Raw genomic sequence first — 19712 nt, 5'->3', positions numbered from 1 at the left:
GCCACTTCCAGAGCCCCTTTCTCGCGAGGCGGAAGAGCCCCGAGCGCGGAGGAGCAAGGGGGCGCTAGGGAAGGGAACTGGATTGCGACGGTCCGGCGAGAAAGAGCTGGGGTGCGGGGAAGTTGGGGAGCAAAGCCCGCTAGGTGTCCGAGTAGGGTAAGGCCGCACCGACCGGGTCCGTTAGAAAAAAAGGGAACCGAGGAGGAAGGCAATTGTCGGGCGGATCCCCGGACGGAGGGCTAAGGTTGTGTGGAAGGCGCTGCTCCCGGGATGGCGACCGCAGATATTCCGGCCCCGGCCTCCAGTGGCCTCTCGCCCAAGGAAGAAGGGGAGCTAGAAGATGGGGAAATCAGCGACGACGATAACAACAGCCAGATACGGAGCCGGAGCAGCAGCAGCAGCAGTGGCGGCGGGCTGTTACCGTATCCACGGCGAAGGCCTCCTCACCCGGCCCGGGGCGGTGGATCTGGCGGAGGCGGTGGCTCCTCCTCGTCGTCGTCCTCTTCTCAGCAGCAGTTGAGGAATTTCTCACGCTCGCGGCACGCGTCGGAGCGGGGCCACCTCAGGGGACACAGCAGCTACCGACCCAAAGAGCCGTTCCGGTCTCACCCGCCCTCCGTGCGGATGCCTTCGAGCTCGCTGTCCGAAAGCAGCCCCCGACCGTCCTTTTGGGAACGGAGCCACATCGCCTTGGACCGTTTCCGCTTTCGAGGCAGGCCGTACCGGGGTGGAAGTCGCTGGAGTCGGGGGCGAGGAGGGGGTGAGCGAGGAGGCAAGTCGGGGGGCAGACCTCCTCTGGGAGGAGGAGCAGGATCCGGATTCAGCAGCAGTCAGGGCTGGCGAGAGCCCTCTCCACCTCGGAAGAGTTGTATCCTTAACGTGGCGGTCCGCCCTGGGTGTGTCACTTAACAAAGTTCCCTTTAGCGTCATTATTAGGTCTATGAGATGAGTAACTTTTCTGAACCATCAGAACCGCTTATTTGTCAGTGTCAATATACTAAAAGTAAGTTGCTCTTTGGTGATCCCCATGTGTCACACTATAGAGTCTGGTTTCTTAAGATTGGTTTACTGGGTGTATTATTGCTTTTTAATGTAAACGTGTATGGGTTGGCACCAAGTTAGTGAAATACAAGAAAGTCTAAAATCACATTTGTAATAGTACATCAGAAGCCTAGGTTTCATTAGCATTTGTTTGTATGTGAGGTTGATTTAGATTGTTAGAGGGGAAAAAAAGAGTCAGTTTGGGGAATAGTGTTGCTTATACCATATTGAACTTTGGCATTGAAAATTGTAAAGTTCCATTCTGCGTAATTCTACAGTTTTTATTTGTGATTCTGCTTTACCATTCTTGATTGATTCTTACACATTGCTGCCTTGTAAAGTGGGGGACAGGGAAAAGACCCGTAGCTTTACCAAGTCTGTTAATTCAGAGGTTTCAAATTCGTAAACTTTTAGTAAAACTTTACCGCCTTCTCTATGTTCACTTTTTGGAAATTTTGTAACTCAGTGCTGACAAATGTAGGTTAGAGGACGACAAACAGCATTTTAATTTTAATATATTGGAAGCCATGGAGTATATGGGAGGGTGGAGATTATGGGGAGGTTGAGAAGGGAAATAGCAAAATACCTGGTTTTTGTCATCTCTAAGCCCATAATCTTTAACAGTCCTAAATTTCCTTAAGATTTATACCGGGGAATTAGTCATCTGAAGGTTTGCTAGTTTATGAGTTTGTAGAACTAGGTCTTATTTCATGATAACTGCATTAAAATAGTTTACTAAGTATAGTTATTACTGGTTGTAATTTCTATAGTGTAATGATTTTATAACATTAATTATATTTGGAACTTATGCGCAATGACATGTGTTTGGAAGACACGCAACATTATTTTTATAGAATATTTAGGACCAGATGGTTTTCCCCAGATTTTAGGATATAAAGGGGACAAGAAATGTAAGTTTAGGTAAGAAGTAGCAACTTCTGATGCTAGTGCCCAGAAAAAACTTAATTTTGCCACCAGAAGTTGGGTTAGGAGCATCCCAGGCTCATTTCAAAGAAAATCATGTAGATATTTAACTTTTAAAAAGAGGATGTTCTTTCAAAAAAAAAAAAAGAAAAGAACTCTGCCTAAGATACTTTTTTAATGAAAGATTTATTGTCGATTCTGAATCTAAAAAACAGGATGTTTAAGTACATATATGTATATTTTTTAAGAATACAAGAGAGGAAGTTTGGAATTTGTGTTGGAGAGACAAACGTGAGTAAATATAGTTTAATGTAAAGCAGTTCGTATTGAGGTGTGTAAAAAGTACTGTGGGAGCAGAGTTTTTTCTTCATCTAATTGTATTAGAGAAGGTGGTGAGGAAGGGGGTTTGCCCAGCTGCTGCCTTTGCTTTTTTTTTGTCCATTCATTCATTACCAATTTGGCCTCTGTCACATATACCTTTATTCATTGCTAAGCTTATGTTTTTATTAGTAAACAGGCATATGATGTGAAAAAGCACAAGAATATATCCAATCTGATTTCTGTAGTAACTTACCAGAAATGAGCTGTCTTGCTGTTTTTCTTTTCACAGATGCTGCTCTTAAGAAAAGGATGCTTACTTTGATCCTCTGCTCATTGTTTTCCTCATGAAGTATCATTAATCCACCCTAGGGTTGATAGTCTTTGTAAGAATTTGTGAAGGAAAACATAGTTTCCAACTACTTTTATATGATGTGAGCAAACAAAATTTGTCATACAAATATTTATTAATTCAAATTTCTTAATACCAAGATTTTACTTAGGTTTATTCCTATATTTCACTGTGCAATTATAATAATGACATTTTAATTTTGCAGATATTACATTAAGAAAGAATAAGGGTTATGGGAAACCTGGCTGGCTCAGTCATTAGAGCATGTGACTCTTGATGTTGGCGTCATAGGTTTGAGCCCCATGTTGGGGGTAGAATTTACAAAAAAAAAAAGAAGAAGAAGGGTTGTACTGTGGTTCATTTCTGTAATTAATGTGGAAGTAAAGTAACATGAGTACAAGTTTTTTGTTTTGTTTTGTTTTTTAAATCTTTTTCTGTAATGATTAAGGTATGCTGATTGCAGCTTTAAAAAGGTAGAATGAACCAGATTCTATTGTGGCACTTATTTTCATTCTCATTCATTTAAAATTTTTCTTAGTGATAGACAGATGCTCATTCAGTCTTAGCATGTTTCCTTTGGATGACTACTGTTTTACACTTTCTAATCTGATGAGAGCTAACATAATTAGGCCAGTGTCTCTCATCAGTAAAAGTCATTTCATTTTCACCTGCAGTTGTAAAGGTTGAATAGCAGTTCTTTTTTTAAACCAGATCTGAGGTAGAAATTGCATTTTAACTAGCTTAAAATTAAATCTTTTAAATGTTGGTTTCATTCTAGTTGTCCTGTATTAGAAATAGATTTCATTTAGCCTTGATGGAGATTACTTAGTTATAGTTGTAACTGAATTACTTTTCCTCATTTTTCTTTTATTTTTTTGTCAGTGTATTGAATCTTTTTCCTCTACAAATCTTTCCAAGGTCTTCAGTTTTATTTTTATTAATCACTGTGGTTGTGCCTTTAGATGGCTCTACTGAAAAGTGAGATGTAATGCAGCTAATTAGTGAATTCATGTACAAAGAGTAATGTGGGTTAGGGGAGCAAATAATGCTCTAGCTTCACATAGGAGGTGACATTTCAATTTTGAATTGGGGTCAGTTTGAAGAACCAAAAAATCTAAATACAAAGCTGTGCATGATTGTGATTAACGGGGAAATTGTAAGATTGGAAAGGAAGTACAGGTCAAATCATGAGGCATTATATATGCCATTGTAAGGATTTTGGACTCTGTTCTTAATGAGATTTAAACAAGGGGAGAGATCTGATCAGATTTGTGTTCTAGAAAGATTATTAGTGCGGCAACAGAGTGGGAGGTGGCTTGTGGGAGATAAAACCCCAAATATCTATCATGAGGCAAGACTTCTCCCTTGTGTTGTGTAAATGTATGGGGGTGCATTAGAACGCTCAAAAGGAAAAGTGAAAGAGGGTTAAATAGAGCTTACTGAAGAGCACCATTATTGCGGAGTTAGAAAGGAGTCATGAAGACTTAAAGGAAAAAAGAAGGTAGGGAAACAGGAGGAAAGTGGGGTTAGGGAAGGGAAGTGGTTTGCAGTGTCCAAAGCTGCAGAGAGGTCAGGTGAAATAAAGTTTGAAAACACGGTGGATAAACAAACTCAGCCAGCAGAATCTAGATTTCGTTTGAAGAGTAGGATAATGAGAAACTAGTATTCTTTCAAGAAACTTGGCTCTGCAGAGGTTAGATCAGAGGTCCAAAGATTTACTAAAACAGTTTTTGCTGTAGAACTGTTAAGATGTTGAGATGTAAGTGGTAATGCTGGTTTAGTTTCTAAAATTATTGGTGAAAAAACAATATTTGGTGGTGATTCCCATTCTTCTATTAATTATTAGGGAAATTGAACAATATCTGGAGGCTGATTGTCCTGTAAATTGTTAAACAGAGGAACCATCTTTAGGGAACTGTAATGTTATATCCTAGGAGTTTAAATGATCTATAAAGGACATATTGTATTAAAATCACATAAAGTACTTATCTTTAAATCTTGTTAATTTCTAGGCAGAAGTGAGGGATAGCAATTTTCACCTATGTTAATTATTTTGAATAAGAATAGTATTGGAATTTTGTAGCCATTTCCAAGGAAAAAGTTATGTTCTGTGTATCACTTGTTAGAGAAGAAGAAAAAATTTGGTAGTTGTCCTTATCTTCAGGGACAAATTAAATTAGTTTACAAAATACATTTTGAATGCTATTGAAAGATTTTATTATTTTTTTTATAGTATAACTGCCTTCATTGTCTTAGTTGTGCATATGTTGGATATTAGTATATTTGAGGAGCTCTAAGATTGTTATGTACTAGGTATTTAAGAAAATGTTTGCTATTTATAAACTAGTTTTAGCTATTAGCTGTCAATGTTCATTTTTTATCTCTTTTTTAAAAATTTGAGACTTGAGAAGAAACTAAAAGAAGAAATGTTTCCTTCTGATTATCTGAAGGGTAAATTATCCACACCTGTGACAAACCAGTTTCTCCTCTTCTTTCAGAAAGGAATTTTTAACATCCAGCATATTATGGCTTTTTCTGATAACCTCAGAAGGAAGGCTGCTGTAGACCTCTAAGTGGTTGGAATACCTGTAGTTACTGTGGGTAACAACTGACATTAGTGATTTTCTAAGTGGATTATTTTATGTGGTTACTTATTCAATTTGAAATATGGGCGCATAATGAAAGTGGGCATTAGCACATATGTTGAATGGACTTTAGTAATTTGAAACTACCAATTCATCTTTTTTGAAAAACAGATATAAAAGGGAGGCAATTAATCTATAACTTAATGTGTTTTTGTTAAATTTACTGGAAAAATTTTGGAAACTGGTTTCCTTAATCTGCTGTTCAGCCAAAAGTTTTGGAAGATCTCCATCAAGAAAACAAAATTATTCATCTAAAAGTGAAAACTGTGGGGAAGAAACTTTTGAAGACTTACTTTTGAAGTATAAGCAAATACAGTTGGAACTAGAGTGCATCAATAAGGATGAAAAACTAGCTTTGAGTAGCAAAGAAGAGAATGTGCAGGAAGATCCTAAAACATTGAACTTTGAGGACCAAACAAGCACTGATAATGTCAGTATTACAAAGGACCCAAGTAAAGAAGTAGCTCCTGAGGAGAAAACGCAGGTCAAAACTTTTCAGGCATTTGAATTAAAACCACTCAGGCAAAAATTGACTTTACCAGGGGATAAGAACCGGTTGAAAAAAGTTAAAGATGGAACAAAACAGCTTTCCCTGAAATCTGACACTACTGAACCTAGCCAAGGTAATGGAATAAAAAATTTCAATTAGTACTAAGATTCTTTATGGGGTAGCTAGTCATTTTGATGCTGTGTTTCATTGAAATTGTTTTGATACCTCATCTGTGAATTCTTCTTGCACTTTCTAGATAGACAGTCATTATTCAATAATGATAGGTTTAGATTCATTCTCATCTTTCTTTTTTGGCCTTACATGCTGGTCAAGACTTCTAATATATTTTTTAAAATAAGCAATAATGTGGACACCTTTGTTCCCTACCTTAAAGGAATGCTTTAGATATTTACTTTTCACATGATGTTAGGTTTTTTAGAGATATCCTTATTGAGTAAAAAGTTTTTTCCCCCTATTATTTGACATTTTCAGCATGAATGGATGTTGAAGTTTATCGTATCTTTTTTCTTCATTATTGAGAAGAACATGTATTTTTCTCCTTTAATTTATTAGTGTAATGGATTATATTTTTGTACTGTTAAACCACCTTTGTATTCTTGGGATAATTCCAGTTCGTGATACATCATTTCTGGGTTGGATTTGCTAATTTTTTCTTTTTCTCTTTTTTATGAAGGTATAAATTATATGCAGTAAAATTTAGCCTTTTTAGTGTATAGTTCTTTAAGTTTTGAGAAATACAGGCAGTTGGCTAACCATTGCCAGCGACCACAATTAAGATCTAGAACAGTTTTGTCACCTCTCACAGATTCCCCCATGTCCCTTTGCAATCAATTCCTTCCTCCCCCAGCCTACCAGGTAACTACTGATGGGTTTTCTGTCCTTATAGTTTTGCCTTTTCCAGAATGTCATATAAATGGAATCGTTCAATATATTGCCTTTTGATTCTGGATTCTTTCATTTAATAGTGTATTTCAGATTCATCCTTGTTATTGTATGTATCACTAGTGCATTCTTATTGCTAAATGTGCCATTGTATGGCTGTGCTACAGTTTGTTTATCCATTTCCCACTTGAGGGATATTTGGGTTAGAATTTTTCATCTGGGTTTATAGGTTAATTTTTTCCCTTCTTTTCCCATGCCAAATTCTAGTATAAGGTTATGATATGCTCAAAATGAGCTGGGGAGTGGTTTCCTCTATTTTCAAGAATAAGTTAAGATTAGAATTGTTCTTGGGATATTTGGTAGGCTTTGTTGGTAGAAGTGTTTGGGCCTGGGTAGAATTTTTTCTGGGAAGGTTTTAAACTATTGACTGTTCATCCTTTCTATTTCTGGTTAAGGCAGTTTAGGTAAAACATACTTTTCTAGTAAAGTGTCCTTTTCCTGTAAGTTGTAACATTTATAAAAAATTATTAATATTAAAAAAATTTTTTTTTTAATGTTTGTTTATTTTTGAGAGAGAGAAAGAGCATAAGCCAGGAAGGGGCAGAGAGAGAGGGAGACACAGAATCTGAAGCAGGTCCAGGCTCTGAGCTGTTAGGACAGACCACGACGCAGGGCTTGAACTCACAAACGGTGAGATCAGGACCTGAGCCAAAGTCAGATGCTAAACCGACTGAGCCACCCAGGTGCCTCTATAAAAAATTATTATTAAGAATCTCATTTTTCTATTATAGCATTTATAAGTTGTATCACTCCTGTTTTTAAATTTTCTTAGAAAGAAATCCATAGCTTTTTAAACTTATGGGTTTTCAGCCTCTCTTCTATTAAGATCATTTTGAGTTATGAAATTTCTACTTCAGCTGTTTGTGATGTGTAATTTTTTGCCATTTATTCTAAATATTTGCGAGTTTTGTTTTTCTTTGATCTGTAGGCTATTTGGAAGTATGTTTCTTAACTTCCGAGCATGGAGGTTCTTTAGCTGTATTTTTTGTTATTGATTTCTAAGTCAGTCATATTGTCAGAGAATGAGATATTAGAGAAAGATAAATGAGAATTTACTGTCATTTATTTGTAGAGATTTGCTTTATTGTATGTGATTGATTTTTATAACTCTTCTGTGTGTTTGAAAGGAATAAATGGATCGTTAGATATGTTTTTTTATGTTCACATCTTCCTTCATTTTTTGATCTGCTTGATTAACTACTGAGAGGTTAAAGTCAGCCACTATGATGATGGATTTATGGTTTTCAGTTTTTGCTTTAACTACCCCGAGACTAAGGAATTGACTCATTATTCTCATTATTATGTAGTGGCCTTTATCTCTAGCAATGTTTCTGCCTAAAAGACTTATGGTAACAGTCCACACCATCTTTCTTTTGGTAAGTATATATGCCTTGTATATCATTTTCCATTCTTTCAGTCTTTCCATATCCTCATGTCTCAAATGTCACTTGTACATAGTATAGAACTGGATTTCATTTGTAATTTAGTCTGACAATCTTTGTTCTTTAACTAGAATATATATTCCATTCACATTTTTCATGATTACTGACATTTGGATTTTTTTTTTCTTGCCTCTTTTGTTTTTTGGGCTTTTTTTTCAAACATTTTTTTTTCTTTTACTAGTTTGGAAGGTAGATATTAAGTTTCTTGTCTCATTAGTTCCTTTAGGAATTGTAACATGAATTCTTATCAATGTTTGAAATTAATCAAGACCTTTATCCTGTCCTGGTATACAAAGGCCAGTACATGCCTAGCTTTGCTCATATAGTTAATGTTTTCTTGGCTCACTTTTCTTTTTTTATTTATTTTTTTATTTTTATTTTTTTATTTTTTTTTTAATTTTTTTTTTTCAACGTTTTTTATTTATTTTTGGGACAGAGAGAGACAGAGCATGAATGGGGGAGGGGCAGAGAGAGAGGGAGACACAGAATCGGAAACAGGCTCCAGGCTCCGAGCCATCAGCCCAGAGCCTGACGCGGGGCTCGAACTCACGGACCGCGAGATCGTGACCTGGCTGAAGTCAGACGCTTAACCGACTGCGCCACCCAGGCGCCCCTTGGCTCACTTTTCTATGTCTAGAATCATTTATGCTTAAAATAAATTTTTTAGGATTTTCTTTAGAATGTGTCTGCTTGATGGAAAACTTATTTCTGGTTGCCCTTTTAAAAAGTTTATTTATTTATTTTGAGAGAGAGCAAGAGAGGAAGGGGAAGAGAGAAGGAGAGAGAGAATCCCAAGCAAGCTCCATGCTGTCAGTGCAGGACCTGATGCAAGGCTCAAACTCATGAACCATGAGATCATAACCTGAGCCGAAATCAAAAGTCAGACACTTAACTAAGCCACCCAGGCGCCCTTTGTTTGCCCCTTTTTAAAGATAGTTGTCTAGGTTTGAAATTCTATATTGGCTAGTTACATTCTCAAAATATTGAAGATATTTTCTGGCTTCCATTATTGATATTGAAAAGTTCACTATCAGTCTTAATAGTTTCTAATTTGAAGGTAGTTTATCTTTCTCTGCTTGCTTTAAAAATCCGATTTTTGTCTTTGATGTTCTGTAGTTTAACTGTGATGTGTTGATTGCAGATTTCTTTTTATTTATCCAGCTTGGCATTTGTTGTGCTTTTTGTTTTCATTGATTCTGAAAAATTGTCATTATTGCTTAAATATTTTCCCATTCTCTGTCTTTTGTGGAATTCTGTATATCTGTATGTTATATCAAATCATCTCACTTTATCTTCCATTTCTCCTAATTTCCTTTAAGTTTCTGTCTCTTTGGTTTTTGTTTTGTTTTGTTTGTAAGGTTTTTTACTTTGAGAGAGAGGGAGAGCATGAGCAGGGGATGGACAGAGAGGCAGAAAGAGAATCCCAAGCAGGCTCTGACATGGAGCTTAATCTCATGAACTGTGAGATTGTGACCTGAGCTGAAACCAAGAGTTGGATGCCCAACTGACTGACTCCTAGTTTTCATCTCTTTGTAAATCTGTGCTACATTCTGTGAAGTTTCTTCTCATATATCTTTCAGTTCACGGATTCTCTCTTTAGCTGTGCCTGATTTGCCTGAAGCTCACCTATTGAATTTTAAATTTCAGTTATAGTTTTTATTTTAGTATTTCATTTTTATTTTGTTTTTCAAATTACTTTGGTCATTCTTTTTAGATTTTTCTGCTTAGTTTTTCAAATTTATTTCTTTTTTCTAAATAGTATTTTAAAAATTTTTTATTTATTTTATTTTAGAGAGAGAGAGCGAGTTGGAGAGAGGGGGAGAGAAAGAGAGAGAGATTTTTAAAATATATTTAAAAAAACATTTATTTATTTTGAGAGACATAGAGAGCAAGTGGGGGAGGGGCAGAGAGAGAGGGAGACAGAATCCCAAGCAGATTCTGGGCTGACAGCACAGAGCCTGATGGGCTAAAACTCCCAAACAGATCATGACCTGAGCTGAAATCAAGAGTCAGACCTTAACCAACTGAGCCATGCAGGCGTCCTGAGAGACTGAGAAAGAGAGAGAGAGGATGAGAAACATAAGCAGGCTTCATGCTCAGCAAGGAGCCTGATACAGGGCTCGATCCCACGACTCTGTGATCATGACCTGATGTGAAATCGAGAGTCAGATGCTCAACCAACTGAGCCACCCAGGCACCTCTTTTTAAATTTAAAGAAAAAATTTATTTTTTAATTTTATTAGAAAGAGTGAGCAGATAGGATAGAGGAGCAGAGGGAGACGAAGAGAATCTTCAAATTTATCTTTCTTTTTTTTTAAAATTTTTTAAAGTTTATTTATTTTTGAGGCAAAGAAAGAACGTAGTGGGGCAGGCTCCAGGCTCTGAGCTGTCAGCACAGAGCCCAATGTGGGACTTGAACTCACAAACCATGATGTTTTGTTTTTTTTTTCCTTTGCTAATTTCCAGTATCTAAAGTTTTTATGGGTTTCATTTCTGGTTCCCATATTTTGGTGCCTTCTTTTCTTGAATGTTTAGTGATTAGTTTCTTTTTCTTTTCTTTCTTTTTTCTTTTTTCCTTTTAAAAAAAATTTTTTTTAATGTTTATTTATTTTTGAGAGAGAGAGAGAGAGCAAGTGGGGGAGGAGCAGAGAGAGACACACAGAATCTGAAGCAAGCTCCAGGCTCCGAGCCATCAGCACAGAGCCCAATGTGGGGCCTGAACTCACAAACCGTGAGATCATGATCCGAGCCAAAGTCAGACACCCAACCGACTAAGCCACCCAGGCGCTCCTCCTATTTTTTTTTTTTTTTTTTTTTTTTACAGGTGTTCATTTTTCTTTCAGTTTTTTCGGTGGGAATTTTTTGAGACCTGGGACAAAGATGGATTTCTAAGGGAGAGCTTGTTTTTGCCACTGTCAGTCACCTGAGTAGACTTTTGTTCTGGGAGTACTTTATATTCGAAGTTTTCAAGGCCACCCATGTAGTATAGATTGGGTTATAAACCTGAGTGGTGACTGATTTTGGTTACACTTACTCAGGGATGTGTTTTTTCCTCTTCAGTTTAGCACCATGATTCCAGGCAGTCAGTTTCAAAAAGAGTAACTCAGTGGGATAGAAAAGACACAAGTAACTATTAGTAAGAGTTATGTATGAAATAATGAGTTATGTATAAAAGTATACATGAGAGTATAATAAAAGTTATGTATGAAAGCCTGCAGTAATACAGGGGATGGATCAGATATGTCCACCCCTGGGCTTGGAAAATTTTCATAGTGATGGAAATGTTTGATATGTGCCTCAAAAAAATGAGTTTTTTTGACTTGGGAAGTTGGAAGGAACCAAATAAGCAGATAAAGCACAGAGAATTTTTAAAGGATAATTGAGATTGATCTAGTATAGGCACAGTTTGAAATATATGGTATATTTCTGGGAGGGGTAAAAGGGTAGATTGAGATCAGATTGCAGAGGGCCTTGAATGTCTTGGCTAAGGAATTTAGATTTTCTTAAACATCATGTATGCCACTGAATATTTTTAAACAGGAAAATGATATTATCAGGTATCTTTTTAGAAAAGTAACTGATAGCAGTGTAGAAGGGGAGGGATTGGAGGAAAACCAAAAGAGCTAAAATTTATATGAATCAATAAATTATTTGGTTAGTGTTTCTTCATATGCATCTTGCAGCTGCCACCATCCAGCCCTCCCAGCTCTTCAGTAAGACTCTGCCATCAAGCTTTTAAGTTGTTAGTGATCAGCTTCTTTTCCACTTCTCTCAACAACTCTTCTAAACCTTTATCATTTTTTTCAGGCCTTTTACTCAACTTTATTCCTGTTGTCAGTCTATGAGTGTGCCTCTTATTTCAGGTTCTCTCACTCAACTTCCAACTTTTCACTTTCTGATTGTAAACTTATATCCATATTGATTTTCACTTCAGTGTTTCCACACTGATGAAATGGAGACTTTCTTTTTGTTTATGGTAACTTGTTTTAATCTGTACTCCTGGCTCTACTTTCTACCATCTTTTGGACCTTGCGCTCCGTCTGTTGTTTATTTTGATTCATCTTTAACCACATTCTCTTAAGGGGTTATTATAAACATTTGCGTTTTTCCTTCCCAAATTTAATCACTCTCTCCCCACTCTGTATTCTCCCATAACTTCTGTCTTTTCAGCCAGACTTCTGGAAACACTAACCTGTGCTGACTCTCTTCACTATACCTCTCATTCCCTCTTAATACAATGTAATCTGCTTTTTCTGCTCCTTACCTGAATACTGAAACTAGTCAGGGCTGGATTACTTGATGTCATTGCAAAATTAATTTTTCATTTTCCTACATTTTTTTATTTCATTCTTCCATTCACTCAAAATTAAGCACTTGAATTCCAGACTTGTTGAAATATATCCGTGAACAAAGTAGCCAGTCATTTATGCCTTCATTGGCCTCCATTTTAGAAAGGGGAAAGTAAATATGATTAGTAAATAACAGGTATGGAAAAAGTATAGCAGGGTAAGTAGGAGGGCGGTAGCAGGAATAGGTTGCAGTGTTAATGAGTGATCAGGAGAGGCCTGAATTTGGACAAAGATTTAAATGAAGCCTTTGAAGACAGTGAGGGAATAGCCAAATGGGTATCTGGGGAAGAGCTTTCTAGGCAAAGAATAAATAGAGCAGTGGTTTTCTAACCTTGTTCATTGGATCAGCCTTACCTGGGCACTTGATAGAAATGCAAATGCTCATGCCGTATCTTAGATCTACTGAATTGGAAACTCTGGAAGTGGGGACTAACAATCTATATTTGGCAAGCATTCTTGTTGATTTTTAAAAAAAAATTTTTTTTTTAATGTTTATGTTTGAGAGATAGAGACAGAGCATGATCAGGGAAGGGCAGAGAGAGGGAGACCCAGAATCCGAAGCAAGGTCCAGGCTCTGAGCTGTCAGCACAGGGCTCGATATGGGGCTCAAACCCATGAACCATGAGATCATGACCTGAGCTGAAGTGGGACACTTAACCGACTGAGCCACCCAGGCGCCCCCATTCTTGCTGATTCTAATACCTGTTAATAAAGTTTGAGAATCTGTGAACCAGGATAACTACTGTTAAGGGAGAAGGATATTGGCATATTTGGGGAATAACAGGGAGGCCTCTGCCACTAAAGAAAAAAAGCATGGGAGTGCTGAATAGTGGGAAAGAAGAGGTCAGGGATGATGGGTTGGGTTAGATCATGTAGAGCCTTATAAGAATTTTGTGTTTTATACTGAGTGAAATGTGAGCTACTGTGGAGTCTTGAGCAAAGGACTGGCATAATTTGTTGTATATTCTCAAAGGACCATTCAGGTTACAATGTTGAGAATATTCTATAGGGAGTAGATGTATCTATTATATTCAGTGATGTTTTTCTTTTTTTTTTTTTAAATTTTTTTAAATGTTTTTATTTATTTTTGAGACAGAGAGAGACAGAGCATGAGCAGGGGAGGGACAGAGAGAGAGGGAGACACAGAATCTGAAACAGGCTCCAGGCTGTCAGCACAGAACCTGATGCGGGGCTCGAACTCATGAATCGCGAGATCATGACCTGGGCCGAAGTCAGACGCTTAACCGACTGAGCCACCCAGGCGCCCCTGTTTTTCTTGATAATCTTGAAAATTTGGGATTTTTGTAATACCATACACATCTGGAATTTCTTATAACCTGATTTTCCTTTTTTAAAACTAATTAAAATATAATTAGTTTTCATTTGTAATTTCTTACTGTTGATGTCCTTCCTCAGTGTTCCATTCTCCAGGAGTGTTCTTAATTACTATGATTTTAACTACTACCTATATCCTGACGATTGTCTTTAACTCAGTTTAGAATTCTAGCTAATACTGCGTGACTGCACAAGACCAATTTTCATTTTGGAAGTATTGAGGCAAAATTGAAATAATTGTATTGTTAGAGACCTGTAACAATGGTAGGACAATGCCTAAGTACATGTTTGGTGAATTAAACCATTACTTGCTTTTATAAACTTTGCGTAAAGTTATATTTATAGTTTGAAATTTATGGTTTGTACTTATTTTTAAGGTAGCATTGTGCTCATAAGGTACCTGCCAGCTTAATGTAAATTCTGTTATTCAAATAATTACTTTTATTTCAGAAGTCATTTTTTATCAAAGTACAGTTTTAACTTATTTGATATTTTTAATAATTTCGTCTTATAACTTTCAGAGATAAAGCTGATATGAGAAGTTTGGTCAGATTTTCATTCTAATAACATCCTTTCCTTTTCGTTCAAATATTGTGGAAATGAGAGACCTTTTAAAATAATAACTACTAAATATCATACAGCATTTCATTTTAAATTGATTGTAGCTATTTATTGAGTATTCAGAGTATGCTGTTTTATTTTAAAGGATTAGAAGATAAAGAACAAAATTTAACAAGAAGAATTAGTGCCTCTGACATTTTATCTGAAAAGGTAAGATGCTGCTTTTTGGAATTGGATGTCTCTGTAAAACTGATTCTTGCTCACTTTGCTCACTTCTTGTGAAAGAAGATTCTGTCTTGCTTTTTGCTCATTTTCTTTATCATTTTTTCATCATTACCTCCATTTGGACATAAGCCTTAAATATAAGAAAATCTGGAGAGATGTCCTGAAGTGTCTTTGCACTGGGTTCAATTGAATTGAAATTTTTTTTAATGTTTATTTTTGACAGAGAAAGCATGTGTGCGCATAAGTTGGGGAGGGGCAGACAGAAATGGAGACACAGAATTGGCACAGGCTCCAGGCTCTGAGCCGTTAGCATGGGACCTGATGTGAGGCTCGAACTCCCGAGCCATGAGATCATGACCTGAGCCAAAGTCCGACGATTTTCGTATATATATCCATAGATGATCTTTTTGCTTGTTAGTTTTTTGAAACTTTTAATTTTCACCCAGAGATTGTGTTTTCCTACTTTTGGGAGGTTATCCTGTATTGGAAATCTTTGGAGTTAGACTTTGACCAGCTTTTCAGTTCTAGCTCCTCCTCTTACTAGCTGAGTGATCTTGCATAAGCTCTTTAGCCTTTACTTGCCTCTATTTTCTTTTCTACAAAATGAATTTAATGTCGTCTGTTTTCTGGATTGTGGTGAGGTTCAGCAGGATAAAGTACAGAAGCACCAAGTACTGTGTTTGATACATAATAGCTTTCAGTAGCCCAAGCCTTTTTGTTTTTTTAATTTTTTTTTTTTTTATTTTCAAGAGTGAGAGAGACAGCACAAGCAAGGGAGGGACAGAAAGACAGGGAGACACAGACTCCAAAGCAGGCTCCAGGCTCTGAGCTGTCAGCACAGAGCCCAACGTGGGGCTCAAACTCTTGAACCTGGAGATCATGACCTGAGCCAAAGTCAGCCACTCAACTGACTGAGCCACCCAGGCACCCCAGCCCAAGCCTTTTCTTTATTTAATTAGAAATATGAAATACCTTCAGTTCCTTCTTTTAAGATTTCACTTCCTTTTTTTTTTTTTAATGTTTATTTTTGAGAGAGAGACAGAGTTTAACGGGGGAGGCACAGAGAGAGAGGGAGACACAGAATCTGAAGCAAGCTCCAGACTCTGAGCTGTCAGGACAGAGCCCGGTGCAGGGCTTGAATGCACGAACGGTGAGATCATGACCCTAGCCAAAGTCACACGCTTAACTGACTGAGCCATCCAGGCACCCCTTATTTCACTTAGTTTTTATGAGTAAATCAAAATGATGCAGAGAGCCTAGGAGCTTTAGGAAAGAGGTGGACCTGAATTTAAGATTGATAATATAACAGGTACATATATATATATATATATGTAAATATATATGTATGCACACACATATACACTTGTATATGTTTTGAATGTTCTCACAATAACCTGCTAAATTAAGTTGACATTTTCCGGTTTACAGATGAGGTAAGATTCATATGGGTAGATTAAGTGACTTACCTAAAGTTACGTAGGACTTAAGTGTCAGAGCAAGGAGTTGAATGAGGTTCAGTGCTCTTGCTAATGAGGTAGCTGCTTTAAGTAGCATATAGTTGTGTGACAGAATCAGTAACTTATTTTATTCCAAAAGAATAAAAAGTAATCAAAGACTTTTAAGTCTCAATGAAATGGTGATGATAGCTTTATTTTAAATTCTCTAGATCAGCAGTATCCAATGGAATTTTCTGCAGTAATAGAAATGTCCTTTATCTGCACTCTCCAATATGGTAGCTATTAACCACATGTGGCTTTTAAGCACTTGAAGTGTGATTAGTATGGCAGAGGAACTAAATTTCCTACTCAATTTTAGTTAATTTAAATTTAAATAGCCACATGGGGGCTCATTGCCACCAAACTGGATAGCACAGCTGTAGAATGTCCGTACAAAGCAGTAGAATTTGGTATGTTTTTTAAAAATTTTTATTTATTTATTTTTTTAACACCTACTCATTTTTGAGAGAGAGAGAGAGAGAGAGAGAGAGAGAGCGCATGAGTAGGGGAGGGGCAGAGAGAGAGGGATACACAGAATCTGAAGCAGGCTCTAGGCTCTGAGCTGTCAGCCCAGAGCCTGACGCGGGGCTCAAACTCATGAACTCTGAGGTTTTGACCTGAGCCAAAGTCCAAAGCTCAACAGACTGAGCCACCCAGTCTCCCCAAAAAGATAATTTTTCAGTTCATTTGTTACATATATTTCCCAGCAATGGAAAGAGTAACTATATCCTGGTTTGGATAAACTGAAGTACTGACATATGTGATGGTAATTCAGTTAGGCACTTAAAATAGTGCATAGTAAATTGAAGCCCGTAAGAAGGATCCATAAAGAAAGGTTTCTTTATTCTTAGGTGTTAAATAATTTAATTGGATATTAGGAAAAAAGTGATTACAATTCACCTATAAGTAAAAGTCATTAGATAAGTGGGCCTTAACCGTTGTTGTGAGTCGTAGTTTGTTTTGATTCCCTGCTTTATAAATACACATAAAGGGGGGTGCCTGGGTGGCTCAGTCGGTTGAGCATCTGACTTGCTCAGGTCATGATCTCACAGCTCGTGAGTTCGAGCCCCGCGTTGGGCTCTGTGCTGACGGCTCAGAGCCTGAAGCCTGCTTCTGCTTCTGTGTCTCCCTCTCTCTCTGCCCCTAACCCCCTCGCATTCTGTCTCTGTCAAAAATAAAATAAAACATTAAAAAATAAATAAATAAATACACATAAAGGAAAAACAGTTTTGCATTTAACCTCAAAGGGTGGGGAGGACAGAGGACTCCCAAAATCTCTCTTCCCACCAAATCCATGTACTCCATTTAGAACTTCCGTTTTGTTTGCCTGACATTACATTTTAGCTAAAATGTGGAGAATAGATTAATTTTTTAAATTATCTCAAAAAAGGTAGAGTGAAAAATTTAAGAAGGTATTTCAGTTGGAAAAAAAATTTCAAACATTTGCTTGTAACCTGTTTTCCTATTTCAGCTTCCCTGAAGAAAAGTCTTGGGTGTTCAAAATATTTTAAATGTTCAGATACATATCTGTAGTTTTAGAACATGTAATGTTCAAATATAAGTAAATCTCATTTAAAGAATAATAAAATACGTATTTAAAAAAATATTTTTTAAGTTTATTTATTTTTAAGAGAGAGACAGAGCAAGCAGGGGAGGGGAAGCGATAGAGGGAGAGACAGAATCCCAAGCAGGCTCTGCACTGTCAGCACAGAGCCCAATATAGGACTTGAACTCACAAACCCGGGAGATCATGACCAGAGCCGAAACCAAGAGTTGGACACTTAACCGACTGAGCCACCCACGCACCCCAAAATACGTATTTTTTTAAAGTTTGCAAATTTCAACCTTGACATTCAGTGTACTTGTTCTCTGTATTCCTTGTAACACTAGTAAATCACATGATTACAGAACCACTTCATTCTTTATTCTTTTAAAAAAAATTTTTTTTTAATGTTTGTTTATTTTTGAGAGAGAGAGAGAGAGAGACAGAGGGCAAGTGGGGAAGGAACAGAAAGAGTGGAGACATAGAATCCAAAGCAGGTTCCAGGCTATGAGCTGTCAGCACCGAGCCAGAGCGGGGGCTCGAACCACGAACTGTGAGATCATGACGCTTAGAGTCATGACGCTTGAGACGCTTGAGAGTCAGATGCTTAACCGACGGAGCCACCCAGGCACCCCATTTCAAAAAAAAAAAAAAAAATTTTTTTTTTTAAATGTTTAGTTATTTTTGAGAGAGAGAGACAGAGGGTAAGTGGGGGAGGAACAGAGACATTCTTCATTCGTTAAGTCACCTCTGGGTTGATTTCTTGCATTTGTTGTCATCAGATTTTTACTTGTTTGGGAAGTTCAGTTAAATGCTGATCTCTGACCTTTAACTTTCCTTTTTTTTTTTTCTTTTTGCATCATCCTGTTCCATCAGTTATATCCACCTCTTCTAACCCTTCAACTTACATATACACACACACAGTCTACAGATTGATCTTCTATATCATAGGGACTGAATTAGGATGTAGGGCTGTGCGGAAAGTAGTTTAGTTTCCTTATTTCAGTTACATTGCTATTTAAATATTTGCCTTACAGCTAACTTTAAATTCTGATCTTAGGATCGCTTCTCGGCCTTTTGGCTAAGATCAAGTGTAAATTCTGATCTTAGGAAAGATTTGACTTGGTAAAATGTTTAAGGTTAAATAATAGAACTAAAAAATTGCAACTGTTTATTTTTTTAAAGAAACTTGGTGAAGATGAAGAGGAACTGTCTGAACTACAACTTCGACTTTTGGCTCTTCAGTCAGCCAGTAAAAAATGGCAACAAAAAGAACAGCAGGTGATGAAAGAAAGCAAAGAAAAGTTGACTAAGACGAAAACTGTACAACAAAAAGTTAAAACCAGTACAAAAACACATTCAGCCAAAAAAGTTAGCACTACAGGTGATTGATCATTTCTGTTAAATTCTTTAAAAAAATTCTTTTTAATGTTTTTTTATTTTTGAGAGAGGGAGAGGGAGACAGAGTGCGAGCGGGGGGAGGGGCAGAGAGAGAGGGAGGCACAGAATCTGAAGCAGGCTCCAGGCTCCGAGCTGTCAGCACAGAGCCCGACGCAGGACTCGAACTCACAAACCGCGAAATCATGACCTGAGCCAAAGTCGGACGCTTAACCGACTTAGCCACCCAGGTGCCCCTGTTAAATTCTTTTAATTGATTTCATATATCAGTATAGTTTCAAGATTAAAAAAAATTTTTTTTTAATTTTAGAGAAAAAACGCAAGCGGGGGGGAGGGGAGCGGTGGGGAGAGAGAGAGACCGTCTCAAGCAAGCTCCACACTTGGCACAGAGCCTAATATGGGATTCAGTCCTATGACTCTGGGTTTGTGACCTGAGCCGAAATCAAGAGTCAGACACTCAACCGACTGAGCCACCTAGGTGCCCCTAATTTCAAGATTTTAACTCAAAGTTTTGAGTTTGCAGAATTACAGGGCCCTGAATGGGAGACAATCCTGTATAAACAGAACTTGGAGGAACAGCTAGTATATTTGACTTAACAATAATGAAAATAAATTATAAAGCTCTTGTTT

General features: G+C 37.3%; 1 protein-coding gene and 1 non-coding gene across 3 annotated transcripts in view; both read left to right on the top strand.

Annotated features, from left to right (window-relative positions):
• Nucleotides 1-32: 32 nt before the first annotated feature.
• ZFC3H1 (zinc finger C3H1-type containing) overlaps nt 33-19712 on the top strand; it is a 53877-nt gene continuing 34197 nt past the window's right edge. Inside the window, exons 1-4 of one of the 2 annotated variants that reach the window (XM_078449674.2) lie at nt 33-868; nt 5487-5903; nt 14566-14630; nt 18870-19068. In XM_078449674.2, the coding sequence (XP_078305800.2) occupies nt 271-868; nt 5487-5903; nt 14566-14630; nt 18870-19068 (1279 nt within the window). In that variant the 5' untranslated portion in view covers nt 33-270. The remainder of the gene's footprint in view (nt 869-5486; nt 5904-14565; nt 14631-18869; nt 19069-19712) is intronic. The other variant, XM_078449673.2, reaches the window with a different exon arrangement.
• On the top strand, nt 18746-18934 carry LOC132676194 (U2 spliceosomal RNA). The gene has a single exon (XR_009608978.1). It is a non-coding gene; the product is annotated as a U2 spliceosomal RNA (small nuclear RNA).

The sequence above is a fragment of the Panthera onca genome, chromosome B4 (assembly GCF_046562875.1).
Source record: "Panthera onca isolate mPanOnc1 chromosome B4, mPanOnc1 haplotype 2, whole genome shotgun sequence".
NCBI lineage: Eukaryota > Metazoa > Chordata > Mammalia > Carnivora > Felidae > Panthera > Panthera onca.
The sequence above is the reverse complement of the archived record's forward strand: the minus strand, read 5'-3'. Positions and strand labels throughout refer to the sequence as shown.